This window comes from Musa acuminata, chromosome BXJ1-3 (assembly GCF_036884655.1).
Source record: "Musa acuminata AAA Group cultivar baxijiao chromosome BXJ1-3, Cavendish_Baxijiao_AAA, whole genome shotgun sequence".
NCBI lineage: Eukaryota > Viridiplantae > Streptophyta > Magnoliopsida > Zingiberales > Musaceae > Musa > Musa acuminata.
The window spans coordinates 36,576,513-36,598,246 of record NC_088329.1 but is presented as its reverse complement, the minus strand read 5'-3'; the positions used below and the strand labels follow the sequence as shown (position 1 = coordinate 36,598,246).

At 39.5% G+C, this 21,734-nt stretch overlaps 5 protein-coding genes across 5 annotated transcripts; 3 read left to right on the top strand and 2 right to left on the bottom strand.

Annotated features, from left to right (window-relative positions):
• Nucleotides 1-1,866: 1,866 nt before the first annotated feature.
• LOC135638741 (uncharacterized) lies at nucleotides 1,867-2,400 on the bottom strand. Its single transcript, XM_065152069.1, has one exon. It carries the CDS (start codon nucleotides 2,398-2,400, stop codon nucleotides 1,867-1,869), a length of 534 nt encoding a protein of 177 aa, XP_065008141.1.
• Nucleotides 2,401-2,969: 569 nt separating this feature from the next.
• Nucleotides 2,970-7,649, bottom strand: LOC135638734 (2-Cys peroxiredoxin BAS1, chloroplastic-like). Its single transcript, XM_065152064.1, has 3 exons — nucleotides 7,317-7,649; nucleotides 6,939-7,013; nucleotides 2,970-3,324 (listed from the first exon to the last, which is right to left on the bottom strand). The coding sequence occupies exons 1-3, from the start codon at nucleotides 7,647-7,649 to the stop codon at nucleotides 3,283-3,285; spliced, it is 450 nt and encodes a 149-aa protein (XP_065008136.1). The 3' UTR covers nucleotides 2,970-3,282.
• Nucleotides 7,650-9,455: 1,806 nt separating this feature from the next.
• Nucleotides 9,456-10,870, top strand: LOC135637539 (B3 domain-containing protein Os11g0156000-like). Its single transcript, XM_065150110.1, has 3 exons — nucleotides 9,456-10,106; nucleotides 10,186-10,334; nucleotides 10,416-10,870. The coding sequence occupies exons 1-2, from the start codon at nucleotides 9,548-9,550 to the stop codon at nucleotides 10,332-10,334; spliced, it is 708 nt and encodes a 235-aa protein (XP_065006182.1). The 5' UTR covers nucleotides 9,456-9,547; the 3' UTR covers nucleotides 10,416-10,870.
• Nucleotides 10,871-13,089: 2,219 nt separating this feature from the next.
• On the top strand, nucleotides 13,090-15,022 carry LOC103979630 (protein trichome birefringence-like 9). The gene is made up of 4 exons (XM_065152058.1): nucleotides 13,090-13,655; nucleotides 13,981-14,370; nucleotides 14,449-14,607; nucleotides 14,683-15,022. Exons 1-4 carry the CDS (start codon nucleotides 13,273-13,275, stop codon nucleotides 15,020-15,022), a joined length of 1,272 nt encoding a protein of 423 aa, XP_065008130.1. The 5' UTR covers nucleotides 13,090-13,272.
• A 1,044-nt stretch (nucleotides 15,023-16,066) lies between these two features.
• On the top strand, nucleotides 16,067-21,379 carry LOC135626990 (cysteine and histidine-rich domain-containing protein RAR1-like). The gene is made up of 5 exons (XM_065132881.1): nucleotides 16,067-16,199; nucleotides 19,912-20,081; nucleotides 20,279-20,433; nucleotides 20,799-21,010; nucleotides 21,107-21,379. The coding sequence occupies exons 2-5, from the start codon at nucleotides 20,017-20,019 to the stop codon at nucleotides 21,197-21,199; spliced, it is 525 nt and encodes a 174-aa protein (XP_064988953.1). The 5' UTR covers nucleotides 16,067-16,199; nucleotides 19,912-20,016; the 3' UTR covers nucleotides 21,200-21,379.
• The last annotated feature ends 355 nt before the right edge of the window (nucleotides 21,380-21,734 follow it).

The following is a 21,734-nucleotide window of genomic DNA, read 5'->3' as shown; positions in this document are numbered from 1 at the left end:
GTCTCGGCCAAGCGTGTTGGGTCAGACAACGATGAAGTCGTTGTCTGAGAGCGGATGACGTCAGCGCACATCGTGTTGACATTATTGCCCTCTTTGGGCAGGGTGTCATCCAGGCGTGGCTGACGTCGTGGCACGTCATGTCGCCATTATTACCCTCGTCACATGCCACCAAAATGAATGGAGTAACGATGAGGGAAATAGCAGAGACCGATGATTATTGATCTGATGATTATGAGCATATTAATGGCTCGTTATGGAGGTTTGGTGAAGGTCAAAGTTTGCATGGTTCTAAAACACCAGCTTGGCGTTTGGATAATGGACACTGTGAGATGCATTGTTTATCACTGTTTCCTCATGCCGTGTGGTACAACGTAAAAGCAGCAAACACATTTCCTGCTTTGGTCTTCAGCATTTTTTAGACCTGTGAGATTTGTTGTTCATGACAGCTTTGTAGTAGTAGTAGTAGTAGTAATTAATGATCACGAGATAATAACAACAAAGTCGTAACGTTCTAACTATAAGCATAGTTTGACTTGATGATACTTCTATAACGATGATAAAGATAGAACAATGACAGATGACAAGATAGTGAAGACAATACAATTGATGATGAATTGAAGCAAGCAGAGCTTTCAAATCCTGCACACTACTGCTGGAACACTGAAAGGACAGTGATCCAAGAAAGGAAAGCAAGCATGCTCTCTCTTCTCTTCTCTGCATGCAAACAGAGCCCTTGGTTCTAAATTTTCTCCAAACAAGGAAGAAAAAGGTCCAGCATCTACAAGATGCATCTTCACCTTTCTATCTTCCAGACAGATACCATAAAGATTGAACTGATGATAACACCCATCTTCTTGTGACACTGCTGCCATAGATAGAATCCTAATGTCTAAAGCATGAAGTGCCTTAGAAGGCTGGTGTAATTTTTCTGCCCACCCACAAGCATTTCTACTGCTCAAAACAGACAATAAGCACCCAAGCATGATCTTGATCTGCTAACCCCACAGAAGCCAAAAGAATGGAGATGGAGACCAAGATTTCTTTTCTTCATAATAGGATGAGGGTGGGTGATGGCAGACACTACTTGGCATCAGCTGACAAAGAATCACTGTAGAAACAAAGTTAAAAGAGTGCAGTCTCAGAGGGAACTCAATACAAACCAAAGCAGACTCCAAAGAAGCAAAGTGGTATTCTCCAGCTTTAGTCTAAACTTTGGGTGCTCTCCATGGATTCATGGATTCCCTCATCACAGGTCCTCCTCATGCAGAGTTATTCCCACCACCAAGGATCAAGAAGAAGGCACCATAAAAAGGACAAACATTTATTGACTGAAAGCAGAGCAATTAATCCTCGTATGACCGCCCCACTGCCTATCCCTCATGACACCCATTACTACTTCTGAAGTAACACAGCCTTCGAACTTTGAAGAAATATATAGAAAGAGATTTAGGCCAAGAAAAGAAAAACAACATATCGTCATTTTTATATATTTATATTTATATATATAGTGAATTTAAAAAAAAATCTTTAATTTTGAGTTTTTGTCATGCAATATTTTAAGTCTCTTGTCGGTCGCTATCTTCCACTATACCTTCGTCCCGTGCCAAGATGTCTGGTGCTTGATAGTCTCACCTGATTGATCGTAATCCTCGTCGATCGTCTCTTCTCTCCTTAGTCGCTTATGTTTTTGTGTACGAAGTTGATAGACAATGTCAAAAAGATTTTATCACGTCGACGAGAAAAATATAAAGTTATAAGTTTTTTTTTTTTTTTTTGAAAATTCAGCTTTTTTTTTTTCAGAAGAAAGAAGAATAATAAGAAGCTGCACTAAGTTCTCATAAATTTGGCACGGGCGACCCGTACGTTTCACCTACGCAGCACTACTACACACTGACGTCCGCTCGGCCGCATGGCCGGCGAGGGACCTCCCGCGTCGCCTCCGTCCTCGGTCGCCCCCTGAGGCGGAGACGAGGACGGGGTGTAGAACACCGGGGACGCGCACGGCGTCTCCTCTTCCACCACCTCCTCCTCCTCCTCGCCGTCCTCGTTGATGGTGTACAGGGCCCTCGAGGGGCCCAGGCACATGGCGCGCCACCGGGCCAGGTCGCACTCCTCCTCCGCCTCCTCGGTGGCGGGCTTCGGCGGGTCCGCGTGCGGCCGCGGGGCGGCGCGGGCTGGCTCGACGCGGGAACGGTGCTTGAAGAAGAGGACGTGGTGCAGGAGCTCCCTTGGGGGCGGGCCGTTGCGGGGGACTCCGACTCCGTCGCCGAGCTCAGGCTGGCCGCTTCGCCGCCTTCGACGACGGCAATGGAGGAGGTAGAGGAGCTCGGCGGCCAACCCGAGAAGAGAGATAGAGAAGACGAGTGCGAGAGCGAAGCCGAGCTTTGTGAGTCTGCTCATGCCGTGAGAGGGATGCCGAGAGACGACGAGATGAAACCAAACGACACCGAGACTTCAATGGAATGAAACTAAAGCGGAGAGACCGGTTGCTTTAACGCGAGTGAAGGAGGGACCGGCTGGAGCCGGTGTCATTTGGGGACGATAGTACGGAGCCCGCGAGGCCGTGTTCCGGTTACCTTCTGTAGCCGGTGACAAAAACTGGACTTGCATTTTTTGCATCAACGCCCTCAAGTTTTCCTTTAATTAAGTCTATTTTTACTTTTTAGCCCCTAAAACTATTTAGAATTTGCCTGCATCTGTATGCTTAAGAAGGTATTATTACAGGAAGTTGTCACCAATGTATACATGAAGTTGCACATCATTGCATATAGACATGAGTTGGAAGATTCAATCAATTGCAAGATGATGATACAACAGATTTTGAAATTAGGGTTCATGAATGGTGGCAATGAACATTTATGAAGTAAGTAATTAATTATATCTTGGTTTAGCTTATGGTTTTGATTGGTCAGAGCTTCAATTCTGTGTTGACTTCTAAGCAATCTGTCAATGGCTTACACAAATAAATGTTAGAGCTTCGAACTTCACATACTTTGTCAGACAATGTGACTGCCATTTTCCAAACATAAGACAGGATTTTAACTACAGAATAAGCTATAAACCACCTGCAATTTCTTCCTTGGCATTGTTAGTATCTTAGAGGGATGTCTCCTCTTTGCAGTTGTTTAAATTCTTCATCTAGCTGTGATTGTTCAATACATGTCATACAGTGCAGTAGCTTTTCCTGTCTTGCAGGCACTGCAGTATGTTCAAGAGAGCCAGAAGAGGTTTGCTCTGCTGGATGGAAACCGAGAGAGACGTCGATGAAGCCAGATCCTAAACTCAGCAAGAATGTGATTGCAGCTGTGTCAAGCATTCTGTAACCTGAAAGATTTAGAATGGTTGTTGCAATTATCCCATTGTGAGCTTAGCAATCCAAGTAAATTTTTGGTTTGCCAAATAATCTATAGGGTAAATAAGAGGATTCTACCAACATTTAATTCTGCAAATGATGGATACAGCTAAAGTTGAAGTTGAATGAGTTAATACATGAATAGTTGATTTGTTGTGAAGCATTATGGTCACTCTCCAGCTACTTCTAGTAATGCTGTCATGGACACATGCAGTTGATGAGGAAAGAGAAGACATTACCAAATATCCATGAAACAAAGAATTTCTGCGAGAAAATCCAAAAGTATGTCGAGTATTGGTCTGAACAAACTCATCATTTTCAATCCTAACACCAAGATTCATTCGCAACTTGGCTAAGGTTTTTTATTTTCTCTGGTGGGCGGCCTCCATATCATCAATCATGAAACTTGAAGGTGCTAATTAGCCTAACTAGTAAAAGTTTTGACAGTCCATCGTAAGGTCCTGGGTTTGAATTCCACCTTCGCCATTTACCTTTTGCATACAAAAAAAAGAACTCTAAAAAAAACCATTATCAATTACTTTACACAAACATCCATGAGATGGATTTTCTCACAGATTTATTTTTCATGTATATTTGATAATAGCTTCTCTTATGAGAATGATAGGTTGTGTGCTTTTATGTCAACCTGCAAGATATTTGAATCAAACCGTGGCTAGGGCTAAGTCCAGCTCCCTTGTCACACGCATGGCATTTATGTCACCAGTATAATAGCAAGTAATCGAAACACAACCACGATACTATCTTCCCGAACTCACACCGACCTAGTCAATCCTGCCTTCACCTGTGTTAAAGCAGTTGATCCCGCATTCATCACCTTTATATCAACTTTTCTTCCATAGGACATACGAGAATGTGCTCCACAAAAAAACTGCACCTTTAACTCTTGTCACCGACCACCCACGAGAAGCGCAAAGCAAAGTCTTCCATCGATAGGTTTATAAGCCAGTGAGCCACACTCACCTTACAGAAGAAAAAGAGAGAAAGAGGTGGCTCTTGAGGAGATCATCTCCCTAGTAACCCTTATATGGAGGGTTCTGCATTTCTTTCTACCGCTGCTGCTCACAGTCACGATATGTGCAATGAATATCCGGACATATGAGGGAAAAGTGACGTCGCTGCAGCAGAGGAATTTCTATTGGGATTTGTCGGTCAGGCTTCGCCTGACAATGACAACTAAAGATTGAGGAATGAGTGAAGAAAGCCACTTGCTGATCTGTTAGAATCTTACCCAAACAAGAGTTTTATGATGTATGCTTTCTACCTTATAGTTTGATGCAACATTTGCCTTTTGATTTTGACGTTGAGTTATAGCTTTAGTAGAGATGAATCTTAATTTTTATCCCACGATCACTTATGTCACTGTCATATGACAACTTGTTAAGTCTAAATTAACTCAATAAATGCTTCTTCATGATAATAGCTGAATTTTCTTCCTTTATATTGATAGTAAAAACCATCCGAACTGTCTATTCTGTTTGTGTTGTATTCCTTCTATAGTATATGAAACAAAGTTAGAATGAATTATAAGACATTCTGTTAAATAGTTCTAGTATATTTTCTCCTTGAAATTTGGGTATGCAATGAAATGAATTGTGCAGACTCTTGTCACCTTCATCTGTATTTATCTGATCTACAAATGCTCAAGTTTCTCTGTGCGTTGCATGTCATCATTTGTCTCAAAGGGGGTTCACCTCAAATCATGATTTGTGAGAAAGCTTTGATCTTAGGATTTTACTGCTGAACATTATTGCAAAGGTATCTACCTAACTTGAACCCACTTGAGACAAATGATGACATGCAACACACAAAGAAACCTGAGGATTTGTTGAGCAGACATATAACACTTAATGACAGACAATTTAGACATATAGATGAAGGTGACAAAATCCTGTACAATTCATTTTGTTGAATAACCAAATTTAAAGGAGAAAGTATACTGAAACTGTTTAACAGAATGTCTTGTAATACATTCTAACTTTGTTCCATATACTATAGAAGGAATACAGCACAAACAGAATAGACAGAGTTCAGATAGTTTTTACCATCAATATAAAGGAAGAAAATTCAGCATCTATCATGAAAGATGGCAACTGCTTCTTATCTTAGACAGAAGCATTTATTGTGGGATAAAAGCTAAGATTCATCTCTAGTAAAGCTATAACTCAACATCAAAATGAAAAGGTAAAAGTTGCATCAAACTGCAAGGAAGAAAGCATGTCATAAAACACTTGATTGGGTAGGATTCTAAACAGGCAGCTTTCTTCACTCGTTCCTCGATCTTTAGCTGTCATTTTCAGGTGAAGCCGGACCACCAAATCCAAAATTCTTCTGCTGCCGATGACACTGTTCACTTCTCCCTCATATGTCCAGAGATTCATTGCACTTATCGCAACCACAAGAACAGAGACAGTGAGTGGCAGCACAATAAGAATCGCAGAACCCTCCATATAAGGGTTATCAGAGAGATGATCTCCTCAAGAGCCATCTCTCTCTCTCTTTTTCTTTTGCAAGGTGGGTGTGGCCTACTGGCTAATAAACCCATCGATGGAAGCCTTCGCTTCGCGCTTCTCGTGGGTGGCCGATGACGAGTTAAAGGTGCAGTTTCGTTCTGGAGCACATCCTTGTGTGTACTACGGAAAGAAGTTGACATAAATACAGTGAAGGCAGGACTGGCTGTTTTAGCACGGGTGAAGGTGGGACCGGCTGGGGCCAATGTGAGTTGGGGAAGATAGCACTGAGGCCGTGTTCCAGTTACCTGTTGTAGCCGATGACATAAATGCCATGCGTGTGACAAGTGAGCTGGACTTTGCCCTGACCACGGTTTAGTTCAAATATCTCACTAGTTGACATAAAAGCACACAACTTATCATTCTCATAAGTCGAGCGTTCGAATTAAGTAGCATTGGTTGTTCACCCAATATAATCATGTACTTATTCCCAATATAATGAGATAATTTGATCTGCCAATTGGATAACAAACAAGACTAATCATAATATGCAAAAAGAGAAACTTGATGCCACTTAAATGTTAGTGAAGACTAAATAAAACATGCAAACAATGTCAGACAATTTAGACATGCTGTGACAAGATTCTGTACAATTCATTTTGTTGCATAACCAAAGTTCAAGGAGAACATATGCTCTGGAACTGTTTAACAGTCAATGTCATTTTGTTCCGTATACTATAGAAGGAAAACAGCAAAAACAGAATAAACAGAGTTCAGATGGTTTTTAGAATCAATATAAAGGAAGAAAATTCAGCTTCTATCATGAAAGGTGGCAATCAACCAAGATGCATAGCTTAATTGTCATCATCGAATAATTGGTGAGCTTAGGAAATGCAATCAACCAAGATGCATAGCTTAATTGTCAGAATGTAAATATGAGTTCCTATATGAACTTTGAAAGGTCAACAGCATAAATCAACTTTCACGAAGAGCAGCAAAGAAAGAAATGCCCACATTAATACCTAGTTTGTGATATATCAAAAAATACATATCTTAATGATTTCCACACCTTCAAGGCTTCAAATAAGCAATCAAACCAGCAATAAACAAGAGCATACCTTTATGAACTCCTCATCAAAAACAGCTTTGGCCTCGAAATCCGGTGCTTTATTCCCCAGTAATGGCAAGTGGCTCTGCAGACATCAATCTTTCACTCACTCAATCAACGCGAAAAAAAGAAGAGAAAACAAAAAACTTCACAACATTGCTAGTTTAGAAGTAGTAGAGAAAGTAAAAGAAATCCTTTTTTGGCCCAGGCTATGCGATTTCATCACAAATATCAAATATCTCCACTAATCCAACCAATGACAACAATAAGCACCTCATTTTTCAACCTAATGTTCTCAATCCACCATGTCAACTGGAAACCAAAGAACACTAAACGACGCAAAATTTCTGCGATTGGGAAACGAGATAAAAATGATAGGAATCACGACCTCGGATAAGGCTTTGACAACGAAACTTCTTGAAGGAGATCCGGAAGCAGAGACCAGCCGGGCGGAGCGAGATCGAGAGCTCCTCTTCAGGCCGTGGAAGCCCATTGCCGTCCTCGACGGAGGCCGCAACGCGGGGGCCAAGGAGGCCATGCGTGCCGTGGCCTTCGGGGCGACGAGGTAAGGAACCGAGCCAGCCACGTCGGCGGAGCAGTCCCCCTCTCGCTTCGCTTGGCTGTGATTGACGGAGGAGATCGGTGTTGGGTTCTCTGTATACACCAGCGGAGTTGCACACGTGCCGTGCAAGTATCCGTTACGCTTACTCTGCCGATCCATCGACCCACGCATCTACCTACCATCTCTGTTACGCATTGTGATGGGGCTCGTGTGGAACCCACCAATTAGGTCAATGTTACCTCCATTCACTATTCCTTTTTTTTCTTTTCTAAATAATACTTTTTAATTTAAAAATATTCAAAATATCCCTCAAAAAGTTTTTTATTAGTTTTCAGTATTGTCATTTGGCTTATATAGTTTTTTTTAATATTATTTTATAATATTTTATTAATATACTGAAAACATTATAAATGTTTGATTAATGTTTAAAGTCAATTTAAATTATTTATAGTATTTTTAAGTAGGCTTTATTGTGCCTATGTTGTAGTGGTCAAAATAATGTAACAGACCTAAAACATTGTGACAGACCAAAATACTATAATGTGAAAAATATTTTAAGAGATAGTTTGGATAATTTTAAATTAGTAGTATTATTCGAAAAAAATAAAATAGGAGGCATTGATTAAAAAATACCTAAAATATTGATATTTTATAGAAAAATAACCCTTGTTTGTATGTTAGATAATTTATGTAAAGGAAAATCTCATTAACTGATATTTTAGTATTTTTATTAACAAAAAAATATATTCTTAATCTTTTAATCTTTTAGGTTTAGTACATGGTTTACATCGAACCAAGGAAGTAAACTATCAATCTGATTTGATCTTCTCAAGACCAAAAACATGATAATATTCAGAATATTAATATGCTCGAATCAAAATTGATCATATCAACTACCAACAAAATCGATACAGCCCATGTTAATATTATAATCACAAAAATCACTAAAATCATAACACTAGAGACTAAGAATCATTCAAGAACTCCAGCACTCATGAACAAGTTGCATTACATCTGATCCTTGTACACATGAATGTAGACATGAACAAAACTCAATTAAGCTTTTGATCATCAAAAAAATGGAAGACAAAAGAGAACTGCAAAGAGATTCTTGGAACTCCCAAAGATGTCTCAGTTCATGCACCTTGAGTTATAAAATCATCGATCATTGTCCCTCAGCTCCCCCAACATAAACAATGCAACTCCGTACAGTTCCATGAATTCCACAGTCGATTCATGTCCTTGTGTTTAGGGTTCATCCCCATGTGTTCTCTTGTCTCCTTGTCCTCATAACCTGCATCCCTGACCTCAAGTGATACCCACTTATTTTATGTGTGCACATGGAGAAAGATGGTTGTGAGCTGAGGATATCATATACTGGAGAGAAAGGGTGGCAGGTGGGTTGCATGATGGGGAAACTGTAGGAGGAGAGCATGAAGATCACATTACATGTCACAGCAGGTGAGATAAAGTGACTGTAGAGTGAAGGATTTGTGAGAACAGATGAACTGTATCATCACATTTCAAGCATCAGAAGTCACTGAGTTTCTTAGAGTAAGCTTTGATCTTATTGTAGAGATATCTACCTCTCAAAATGATGTCATGCAACACATAGAGAACCCTAAGAATTTGTAGAGCAGACATATAACACTTAAAATACCTGTTGGAAGAACATGGAATATATATAATTGCATGGGGCTCAAACTATATGGTTGTGATGAGGCCACAATGGCAGCTCTCACTTCTAAAGACCACCACCTGGCCATTCCTCATCAGCTCAATATATATATACATATATATATATATACATATATATTTGCAGCATAGGAACTATAAACCCCCACATGTTAAACAATGGACACCAAACTCCCACACATGCTCAGATCAATGCATCAGACCTCTCCCTTGCATCTGTGTCCTGTACATGTCTCTTGCTCTTGGACAATAAAAATATTTGTGCATAGACTATAAATGCATGGTAATAATAGTTACATGCTTCTCAACTCTCAACACTGCATCATCACCACATCTCTCCTCTTCCGCTACCTCTCACATATATGGCACAGCATCACCCACAAGCTCGGGCTTGGGAGTCAGCCATGCTTCTTCACCACCGTTATTACCATCATCTCTACCACTCGGAGCAGGAGGAAGCCCCACATGAGAGAGAACACATGTTTGAGAAGCCCCTCACACCAAGCGACGTAGGGAAGCTCAATAGGTTAGTCATACCGAAGCAGCATGCCGAGAGGTACTTCCCACTCGACGGCGGCTCGGCGGAGGGAGGCCTTCTGCTGAGCTTCGAGGACGAGTCAGGCAGGGTGTGGTGGTTCCGGTACTCGTACTGGACCAGCAGCCAGAGCTACGTGCTCACGAAAGGGTGGAGCCGCTTCGTCAAGGAGAAGAAGCTGGACGCCGGCGATGTCGTCCTCTTCGAACGCCCGCGGTTCGGGGGGCGGGACCATTTCTACATCGGTTGCCGGCGTCAAAGCCCGCCGCCGGCTCACTCCATGACCGTGCCCGACGGTCCAGAGCCGCTGAGCCCGGTGTACCACGCTGCTGCTTGCTCGTATCCGGCGAGCAACACAGTAACACAAGACTGTCTTCTTCGTGAGGGTAAGATGTGGCATACATTTCAGTATCATGGAATCACCAATACAAGGACAAGGAATTCCTTAGTTGCGTCCATGTACAGGAGAGCAGAGGAACGGAGCAACGCGGAGCGAGACGAGGCGATTGAGACTCTTCGGCGTAAATTTCGACTGCGGGCCGGAGCCGGAGCCACAGCCTATGACCTCAGCCTCATGGTTCTTGCCAGGAAACGCTTCCAGTTCTCAGCTATAGGTTGGTTAATGGTTGATCCAGTGCATGCATCTTCTACATGTTTCCTCTGTCTAATGAATCTGATGGTGCGCATGTTAACAGGAGGTCCATCCTCTCCTCTTCCGAATGGCATTGTTGATTTGACTTGCGAGGGCACTAGGCACTGGTGGAGGTGGGCAGGTGGAAAGAGCAGCGTCGGAGAAGAGGAGGGGAGGGGAGAAGAAATCCCTGGATTTCCGGGCATGCGATCTCTGCGTCCCTTTTCATTTTCTCTTCAACGATTCCACTGTAGACGACCTGTCGGGTCTGATGGATGGGATATCTGGTGATGTTTCAGGAAACATCAGATCCAATTTGCCTTCCATGTTTCTGAAGAAAGAAGAAACGAATCTGATGAGGCTTCCTGTACATGTTGCAGTTCACCTGCACTTTCTCTTTCTTTCCTGCATGAAATGAACAGGTGATTGGTGAGCATGGAACACCATCATCTTCATTAAACACCACCATGAAACTATATGGGATTCTAGAAATGAAAGAAAAGACACCTGTGGATCTCCCTCTGCCCTTTCTAACTTTCTCCTCCATTTTGTGTCCAGGAAATATGCTAATATCATTTCCAAGTATGCTAAGTTGAGATGAAAGAGCATTTATTAGGCCATTATGGTGAATTCCTTATTCACTCCAACTTGTATTATTATATATACATTCACATGTAGCCTCAACTTGCAGCCTCAGATTCATAAACTTAGAGCCTTCTTGGTTCTCTTCTTTATCTAATGCAGTGCATGAACCTGGAAGAACAGAAACCAAGAGGAGGAAGCAACCAAGATTCATCCGAATGGAACTTTAGTGGATGATTAGTCGAACCATATCAGCAGAAAAGATATCATGTCTGCTGTTGAAGGAATGAGCCATGTGCAGGGAACCTCCCTTCTTCTTCTCTGTCTTCTACTTCCATGGATGCAGAACATCGACACATGAGACATGAAGAATCTGCAGTTTGCTTGGCTGTGGGAGGAAACCTCCACCAAGACAAACCCAAGATAGAAGGTGGGAGTTTTGGGGGATGTCTTCCTGAGGACAGACAATAACACAATGGCAAAACAAACAAAAAAAGATAAATATTAGTAATATTGCTAAGCTGATTTAAATTGATTAGTGGGAATAAACTATAATATAATCAGGGTTCTATTGCTATGTTGGATATAAACCTGACTAAATTCAAGATCTCAGATGACTTGACTGTACCTATCAAACTTTGATTATTGACAGATCTGTATTCATTAGTCATCCAATGACTTTGATTGTATTTTTTAAAATATTTAATATATTTCTATCCATTCTTGAGAAAATATACACCACAAAATAATATTTTATTTTGCTCTTTCAACAAATTTATTAGCAAATGGCTATGTTCTTATTGAAGATCCAATTCTTTTATCTTTTATTGTTTTATGGATTTTTTTTTGTTTTGTTTTGGTCCTTTGTAAAATTCCTCATATTCTTATAATTATATATGTTTCTCCAATTTCTTCCTTTGCAAGTTAAGATTGCACCCAGACATATTTGATTAAATTCTTTCTATAATTAAATTAGTAAAGAGACTCAAAAATAAATATAATTTAGAAAATTAAAGAACTCAATCTAGAGTATGAGGAATATTTTATTTTGTAGCTCATTGATGACCTCACATCATCCTGATCAACTACATGTCAAATTCTAATTAATCATCAATTGTACTTATATCAACAACATTAAAGAAATTATTGTAATCAATCATAATGATAGAGTATTTTAACTAATTTAATCTTAAAGTATAAATCTATTCAATAACAATAATCTAAGTTTGAACTACCAAACATGCATGAAATAATCGTTCTGAAACTCAAATCAAATTTCTAGATTCTTATATTAGTATGATGATGATGATGACGATGATGATGATGATGATGATGATGATGATGATGATGTACCAAACACTTTTATCAAAAATTAAATATTTAAAAATATTATTTGATATATTTTAAGTATTTTAAATATTAGTTTGGTAATGGTTTATCAAATCTTCTTATTGAGGATTTTAAAACTCAAATTGATATATTTTTTATAATGATAGAGTATTTTAGCTAATTTAATTTTAAAGTATAAATTAAATTAATAGCAATCATCTAAGTTTCAAGCATGCATAAAATTATGATTATGAAACTCAAATCTATCTTTCTACTTGTCAATGGTGATGTATCATACTCTCGTATCCAAGATTACGGGTTTGAAATCTTATTTAACATATTTTACATCTTAAATATCAATATGATGATGATGTATCAGACTCTTTTACTATAAAATAATTATTCGAAATCTCATTTGATATATTTTAAATATTTATCGAAGGTTGAGAGTTCAAAATCTCAATTGATATAATTTTTCTTATAATATTTTTATACTAAATATTAATGATGTATTAGATCCTCTTACCAACCAAAGTTGAGAGTACAAAACCTCTTCTCCTTTAATATGATTATTTTTAATTTAGTTTCATGTTATTTTGATACTTCTGCAACATTCTCTCTTATTATACATCTGGAAATTTTCATTATGTATATATTATATAGTATAATATATTCCTTAAATACTTTTTGTGTCAATATGAAATCTGATGTGATTCGAGTTCTACTGATTCGACCATTCTATTATTAAACGGTGCATGCAAACTGGTCTTCACGATTAACTACAGGACGGGAAACGAAGCGGCAACCGATCGTCGCTGCCACAAATCAGGAGGCGATTCCTCTCTCTATTTCGCCTATCCAATAAGAGTTACCACGGAGGAGGAGGAGAGAGAGAGAGAGAGAGAGAAGAGGGAGGAAGGAAGGAAGGAAGGAAGGAAGGAAGGAGTCCACCTCCTCAGCAATTCCATCTCCTCCTCCATCTCCATTTCCGTCTCAATCTCCTCCTTTGGATGGACCAACCTCCTCCACAAGCCTCTCCGCCGCACCACCGCCTATTCTTCCTTCCTTCACCTACACACCTCTTCAAAGGCCACAGCACAGCCTACACCATCTCCTCTCTCCTCCTCCTCTTCTCCTTTCTCCTCCTCCTCCACTTCCTCACCCCGCTCCAACCGTTCCTCCTCCTACGCATCGCGCGTAGCCACGATTCCCACCCCGACACGGCCTGCGATTACACCTTCGGGAGGTGGGTGTGGGACGAGGCACGCCCGCTCGACGCCTACACCGAGGACTGCCCCTTCCTCGACCCAGGGTTTCAGTGCCGCCGCAATGGCCGTAATGATTCCAGCTACCTCTATTGGAGATGGCAACCCCATGGCTGCGACCTTCCCAGGTGCTGATCCTGTTGCACTACGTCTACATGAATCCAGTTGGCTTTAATTCTTGTGGAAGCATCGATTCTTTTCCTTGATTCCTTGCGTTGCGATCACATGGCATTTCTGGATTTGCCAGAATACTTGCAATCAAGATTCACAATATGATCGATTAAGATCGCTTGGATCTAAGAAAGGAAATGCTTGTTGTGTGGTCAAATCTTCCTTAGTGTTGTGGAGAGATTGATCGAAAGACGTTCGATTGACATCTACAGCGTGTAATCGTTTCGTAGATTCTGTTCTCTTACTTGATTCCCTAATGAGGTTCTATTGTTCTTCCTGAAGATTCAACGCATCTGAGATGCTGGAGAGGAGCAGGAACGGCAAGATCATATTTGCAGGGGATTCCATCGGCAGAAACCAGTGGGAGTCCTTCCTGTGCATGCTGGCCAAAGCTGTGCAGAACAAGTCCAGCATCTACGAGAAGTACGGGAACCCCATCACCAAGCACAAAGGCTTCCTCTCCATGGTCTTCCACGACCACAACCTAACAGTGGAGTACTACCGAGCCCCCTTCCTGGCAGCCGTCGGCCGCCGTCCCCCGGCCTCCCCTGACCACGTCCGCGCCGCCATCCATCTCGACGCCCTGCACTGGCAGTGCAAGCACTGGGTCGACGCCGACGTGCTGATCCTCAACGCCGGCCACTGGTGGAACGACAAGAAGACCATCGACGTGTAAGTAGGGTTCTGCCTCTACAAACAGGGCGGCGAGCTACGAGACCGGACTAATTGCACCGCTTTAATATGCTTCAGGGGATTATATTTTCAGGTCGGGGAAGAGATACAGACCGCCATGGACGTGAAGGAAGCATTTCGGCGAACGCTCGAGACGGTCAAGCTGTGGACCTTCAACAACCTCCATTTGCGGAAGAGCCATGTCTTCTTCCGGAATCACTCCCCCATACATTTCAGGCAAGCCATCTCCCTTGGATCAGCTACCAAAATCGTCGAGATTAAGGTTCACGACATGAACTGAACTGCCTGCAGCAACGGCACTTGGGACAACGGCGGATCCTGCACGGCCTTCACGGAGCCTGAGAAGGATCCCGCTGCGCTCGGACCAGAACCGTGGAACAACCGAGTCATCGCTGACACAGTGGAGGGGATGAAGAGTGGCGGGCGGAAGGTGCAGCTTCTCAACATCACGTATCTGACGGAGTTCAGGAAGGACGCTCACCCTTCGGCCCACCGGGAGCCAGGAACGCCGACGGACGCTCCTGAAGACTGCAGCCATTGGTGTCTTCCCGGAGTGCCCGATACATGGAATCAACTCCTCTACGCCTACCTTCTGATGATGGAATATGATACCAGGAAGAAGAACGTTTGATTCTTGGATTCATGTGCTGAGAGACTTTTGGCATCTTGTAATTTAATTAGGAAAATGTGATGGTTGCGGGCACACACAAAATTCAAAGTCATTAATAATATTTGATACCTAAAAATATTATATCTCAATATCATATTACTAATATAATATTATTATAACTATATCTAATAAAATTTTATTATAAAATATGGATGATGTTATGTAGCATCTGTATTACTTCACTTAGACGTAGTGGATGGAACTCCTAACGTAAGATATTTATATTTGATAGTCATTTAGAAATGAATGAATCATATCTTATTTCATCCTTTATATTTTTTATATAATATCTAAAGTAATATTTATAAGTTTATGTATATATTTTAGATAAGAATAAAATAAATATAACGTCAAATATAATATTTGAGATTATGTTTCTTATTTATTTATTAATATGTTTCAAAATATTTTATTTATCACTAATATATTCAAAAATATTATATATATTATTTATATATTCTAAAATATTTCATATGATATTGATATGCTCTGAAATATTTCACGTGTCATTGATACGCTTTGAATAACATTTCCTAATATTATTCTAAGATACATGGAATAGAACTTCGATTAACTTCAAATTGATGTTATGGACAATCAAAATACATTTAAATCTTTCACTATATAAGAATAATCAAAATATAAAAATAAATCTCTTTTTTAGTTAATATATACATCTTAGGCATTTTAATACTCGATGCCATTTTTTTTCTAGAGATCAAAAAAGTAATAAAAGAATACCCGAATCCGACATGATAATGGACTTCACCGTGTGATTAACGGAGGTGAGAAACGCCCGAGTCCGATAAGGAAATGGACTACACATTGCGCTTAAGAGATTTGGAATACCCGAATCCGACAAGGTCGTGGACTTGATTTGAGAATACCCGAGTCCGACAGGTTATAGACAACACGGTATACGGATAACCGCATACGTCTACGTATACGTATAGTCTACTGATACAAGTCTCATTCTACACCTTTTATCAAGCCTCCTGCTACTTTAGAGGTCGAAGCGGCTCGATTGAAGAAAGGGATGGCGGCCAGCGGCGGTGCTGTTCGATGCCAAAGGATCGGATGCGACGCCATGTTCACCGATGAAGACAACGCTGAAGGCTCCTGCCGATACCACGATTCTGTAAGAAAATCTGATGAAAAGCCCATCCTTTCCCCAATCTTACCTGCCCCTGTGATGTTCCACCTTGCTCCTTGTTTCTTGTTCCCTGGAATTGTTCTCAAACCTTTGTCACTGTGAAGATCGCAGATTTTCTATTCTTCTATTGGGATTTTCGCTTTCGTCTGGTTCCTTGATTCTGTGAAGCATTTTCATTTTCTTCCTAATTCGTTGATCTCGTGTTGTTACAAAGGTCGCAGCTTTTGATTCGAATCGTTTGATTTGCTTTTTCGCTGTGAAAAGATTGGAGTTTCCCGTACCTCATCGATGATGTGCATTCTATGTTCTGAGATCACTCGTCGAGACTGTTCCTGATCGATTAAGATGTCACGGAATCAGTGGAAATTCTAATGTTTTGTTAAGCAAGTTCTTATGATATTAATTGTAGGTTAACTAGACAGCAATGCTTTCTCGTTCTTTTGGTGTTGGTTTCACCAGAGAAGGTGGAGCAAGTATTGGGCCTTATTTGAAGGTTTAAAGTAACTACTAGTTTGTGATGATTAATAGATGTTTTAGGGCTTCTTAAGAATGAAGGCGAGCAAGGATGGAGAAAGCGATATGTTTCATTAAGGTTCAATTTGAGCTCAGCAAGTCTCTTTCTACCGTTTGAAAACCTTGTATATGTTTTCAGCATGCATGATCTGTTGACTTATACTTTTTTATATGATTGCTAGGATTATCCTTACACAAAACCGCAAATGGGCATATCACCTGAATTCTGTCCTATGTCCAGGATAAATGATGGGGAATTCATAGGCACTGAAGGTGAAAGCTATTAAAATCAAACAAGGTGGAGTTAGAATTAAGATGCGGAAGTGTTTTTTTCTCTGACAGAGGATCAAAGAGTGAACTGATCTTGTTGAGGGAACAGTGAAGGGATGCCCCCTCTCCTGTTGCTTAATATTGGATTCGGGCTATGATGCAACATGGCAAGTGCACCCTTACTGTGTCTGCTGATTGTATACTATAATCATTGTTGACCAAATTCTAAGTACCAGTGCAAGGGCCTGGATAATATATTGTTTTAAGGAAATTTCACGTTCGAGAAAATATGACAAAAGTGATTGATGATTATCTTTTGAGAAACACTAGTTGGGATTTTATTGAGGTGCAAAAAAAGTTGACCTAGTATGGACATGAGATTGGTTTTTTGATGTTGGGCAATATTTTTACAACTTCTTTCATTAGAAGCAGCTACTTTGGCTATGAACTCTACTTCAGAGAGTACTTCTCATATTGCAGCTTGAGAAAACAATAGCCTATGTAAGGTAGGGAAAGGGCTATTTGTGATTACAATGAATGAACTAAATTGTGAGGAGACAGCTTCTGTCAAGACTTCGATCAATTTATCTTTGGTTATTATTTAGCCTGAGCCTTACCTGATAATGAATATCTTAAAAAGTTCAGATATTAGATTTGAGATTTATCTGTACATATGCTAATAAAGAAATATTGTTTCGTCTCATTCTTAATCAAGATCCTTAGGATTGATATCATGAGTGGAGTTGGGAGATTAGTCCTTTATGAGTCTTTTAGATTCATTTAGATTCAGGTTAGTGGCATAGAACTTGATAGTACAATGTATTCTTTGTGAAGGGTCTGATATGGCCAATTTCATCTAAAGTCATAGAGGATTAGAAATATATGCACATGAATGTAATAGAGGAATAACAATTACTTGGAATTTGTAACTTTATAAACAACTAGAATTTGGGACTTACCGAATTACTGATATCTTGGCTACATAGATTTGAATCTCTGTACAGATAGAGCACTCAAGGAATAGCAATTACTTGGAATTTGTAACTTGACAAACAACTAGAATTTGGGACTTACCGAATTACTGATATCTTGGCTACATTGATTTGAATCTCTGTACAGATAGAGCACTCGAATTTAGCTAAAGGATTTAGAGTTGGATTTTGGGAAAACTATTTAGCGTACAGATAGAGCACTCGAAATAAACTAGAGAGGGACACATATCTGTTATAGTACTGTTAGATGGACAGACATATAAAGGCTCTAAAATAGAGAATGCTTCATTTTATATTTAATGGTTGGCATTGCTGAAAAAAAAAGACATTGGATGAACCTTCCACTCAATTTATATGCTCTTTAAGGAGTGGACCTCGTGGTTCAAGCTCAAGATAGTATGGGATGATCACTATATAGAGAGAGTGTTGGATTTATAAGTGGCATCATGTTTTTGGCCAACCCCCTTCCAGGATGGAAAGGGTGCTCTTTTTGTTGAAGAAATGGCTGAATGCCTCATATAATTCATAAGATGCATACAGAACTGTGGTTAAGCAGTGCAACCGCTATCCACATAAACAAGCTCCAAGACAGTCAAGGAAAGAATGTTAAACTGTCATGTCCCGTCGTTTAGATATGATGACCTCCACCTAGGCTATCTGATGAATTCTTCATGATCACCCAGTGCACGCCAAACTAAGGATGCAGGACTCTTTCGGACATTGTTTAAAATCATAGCATTGTGCTCATTTTGCATATTCCATAAACTTTCTTCTTCTTTTAGTTCATTTGGGTGGGTGATATTTGCATTTTTGTCAGGAAAAAAAGGAAAAAAAAGGTTAAAGTTCGAGGACAAGAATCTGAGGTAGTTGATGGTGCATCCTGAGACAGATATTTTGTACAGCCAACTCAAAGTGGAGAGTTTTACACTTTATATTTACGTCCAAGTTCACTCCTTTTCTTTTTATAATAACAGAACTACCATGATGCCTTCTAAAGTCTTAAATTACAGGAAGATTCTTGTCAGCTGTATACCAAAGAAAATATGAAAATGTTCTTGTACTTATCACATTATTACTACCTTATGAATAAGGTATCTTGGTGATATGAGGTCACAGTAAGTCAACTCTCTAGAATTAGTGAAATATCTGCTTGAGAAAATAAATCTTGCTTAGTAATGGATTCTGTGATTATTAAGGTATTCTATCTTCTCTTAGGGCTTATTGGCCCATGCAAGTAAATTCTTTCGATTTGAATTCTTGGTTCTTTCCCCTTTTATGCACACTGATGAATGCTAGTATGATGTTGGGTTGCATATGGGCCAGTTCATTTCTGTTTTTAAGGAATTATTATACTAAAAACAACTTGTTCTATTTTCAAAATTTGAAACTTAACTAAACAAAATTAAAGAAGAAAAACCAAATTGATTCAGTATTTTCCTTTTGTTTGTATTTGAATTTTGAAGAATATATTATACGATTTTTTATAATGTATTATAGTATCAATTACTAAATTGGTGAGCATAAAATATCTTGCATTTATGTTTCGATATCTGTTACCTAGTTTCATTCTGTTAATGGTCATTGTTTAATACTCCACATTGAGCCAGATATATGTTGTTCTAGTTCTTAGTTTTAGATTGATTGAACCAATTGATGCAAATTGAACAAAATCGAACTGTATTTTACTTTGATTGTGGTTCATTTACACAACTTCACTACTAAGTGCTCAATGCAATATGTGTGTTTCTCTCAACTACTGTGAAGGTGAAGTGAACTGTTTTGTGCCTGGAAGTTATTGTATTGCCCATCCTTGTACTTTTACTTTTTCAGGGTTGTTTGTTTTCTTTTTGTGATGTTTGCTTACTAATTAAGATTACAGTAAAACTTTGATTTGTAATGCTGAACTTCTCTTTCTTTATCAGGGGGTAGGTGAATTTCTGCATTTGCTATGTATTATTTTGGGAATAGGCCAAAACACTCATAATGTAAGAGCTCTATAAACTTTCCAGCCTATATTTCATGATGGTATGAAAGAATGGAGCTGTTGCAAGCAAAGAAGTCATGATTTTAGCTTATTTTTGGCAATTCCAGGGTAGGCTTCTCCTTCTGCTAACTCTGGTAACAGCATGTTAATTTTGGAAAATCAATAGCCTTGTTTAGCTTTTCTTTTTATTGTTCGCTACATCTAGCCAAATGTGCTTCATTGTTGAAGTTGTCATTGGTCGAGTAAATCATATGCCCTACCGGTCCTTCACCTGGTAACTTTAGTTCTTCTGTCCACTATTAAAGATGTAAGACAGGTAAACATACAACTGAGAAACCAGTTACGAACATTGTGTCTGCAAACACTCGAAAGCCAGTGCCAGTTCAGTCTCCTGCTCAAAATAAGAATAGTGTTGATTCTTGTTCAAGGTGCCGCCAAGGTTTCTTCTGCTCTGATCATGGTATGTTGTTTCTGATATGAGATATTGTAATTTTTTTCTGGAAAACACTTGCTGGAAAGTTTAGATATCATTAATTCTTTTTGACATCACCCTCTTGAAAACATAGTTTTTGAATTTTCCATCAATTGTTTATTTCAAGATTTTAAATTCTAATGTTTTGACAATTTGTTGAACTGATATGGCACCAAAATACCAGTTAGTACACTAACCTAATCGAGTGTCACTGTAAATATAAAAAAAAGAGAAAAATAACAGTATACTAAATGCTAGTGAGTTCTATGGTCCACTATTGGTGCTTGAGCAGACTGATTAATATTGATGGTTACATATCAGTCTGACTAAAGGAACTGCTTGTTATACTTCAGGATCACAAGGGAGACCTTCAAAGCCAAGTGTGGTCATCGAGACAACAGATACTGAGAAAAGTCCTGCCCCAGTTAAGAAAAAAGTTGGGATAAATGAACCCCAGACATGTAGAAACAAAGGATGTGGGAAAACCTTCAAGGAGAAGGACAACCATGAAACTGCATGTGAATACCACCCAGGCCCAGCAGTTTTTCATGACAGATTGAGAGGGGTAGGTTCAGTTGCCTTTTCTGTGGTTGGTTCAACTAATCAGTCATCGAATCATCATTGAACTCATTCCGAGCCTCTCTTCTTTTCCCTTGTGCAGTGGAAATGCTGTGACATCCATGTGAAGGAGTTCGACGAGTTCTTGAGCATACCTCCATGCACAAATGGTTGGCACAATGCAGATGCTGCATGACTTTTGAGTAACCTAGCATTCACAAGTGTCTGCTGTGTTCTGTTTGGCACCCATAATTCTGTGTCCTGGATTTGAATGTGTTCTGCCCTTTTTTTCTTTTCGCCCGAAAACCGCAACTTATGTTTGCTGAAACCTGAAACAGATTTGAACCAATATATCATTCTCATCAGTCTTCATTCTTGTGATGTGTTTGTTGTGGATTTCGCTTGTATTGGGATCAGTTTTCATACATGTGCAAATTTCGACATTTATGTCATTCATTAACTCACTCTTACACTTCATAAGCAGGGGACTTGATTACTACAAAGTTATGATTAACTAAGAACTCTTGAAACCTACTAAATTCTAATTTTGTTTGCTTTTCATTGTTTGAACATATAAAAGAGTTTCTATGCGTCATTTCCATGGATCAAACTCGTTGCTCCGTTTACCATCAGATTATTTTTCAGGTTTTCAGTTATTATTACCCTGTTATTGGCTTGTCTAGTTGCTATTGTTTCCTTACTTTGCTATCAGTTCTTTATAAAAGTAAACT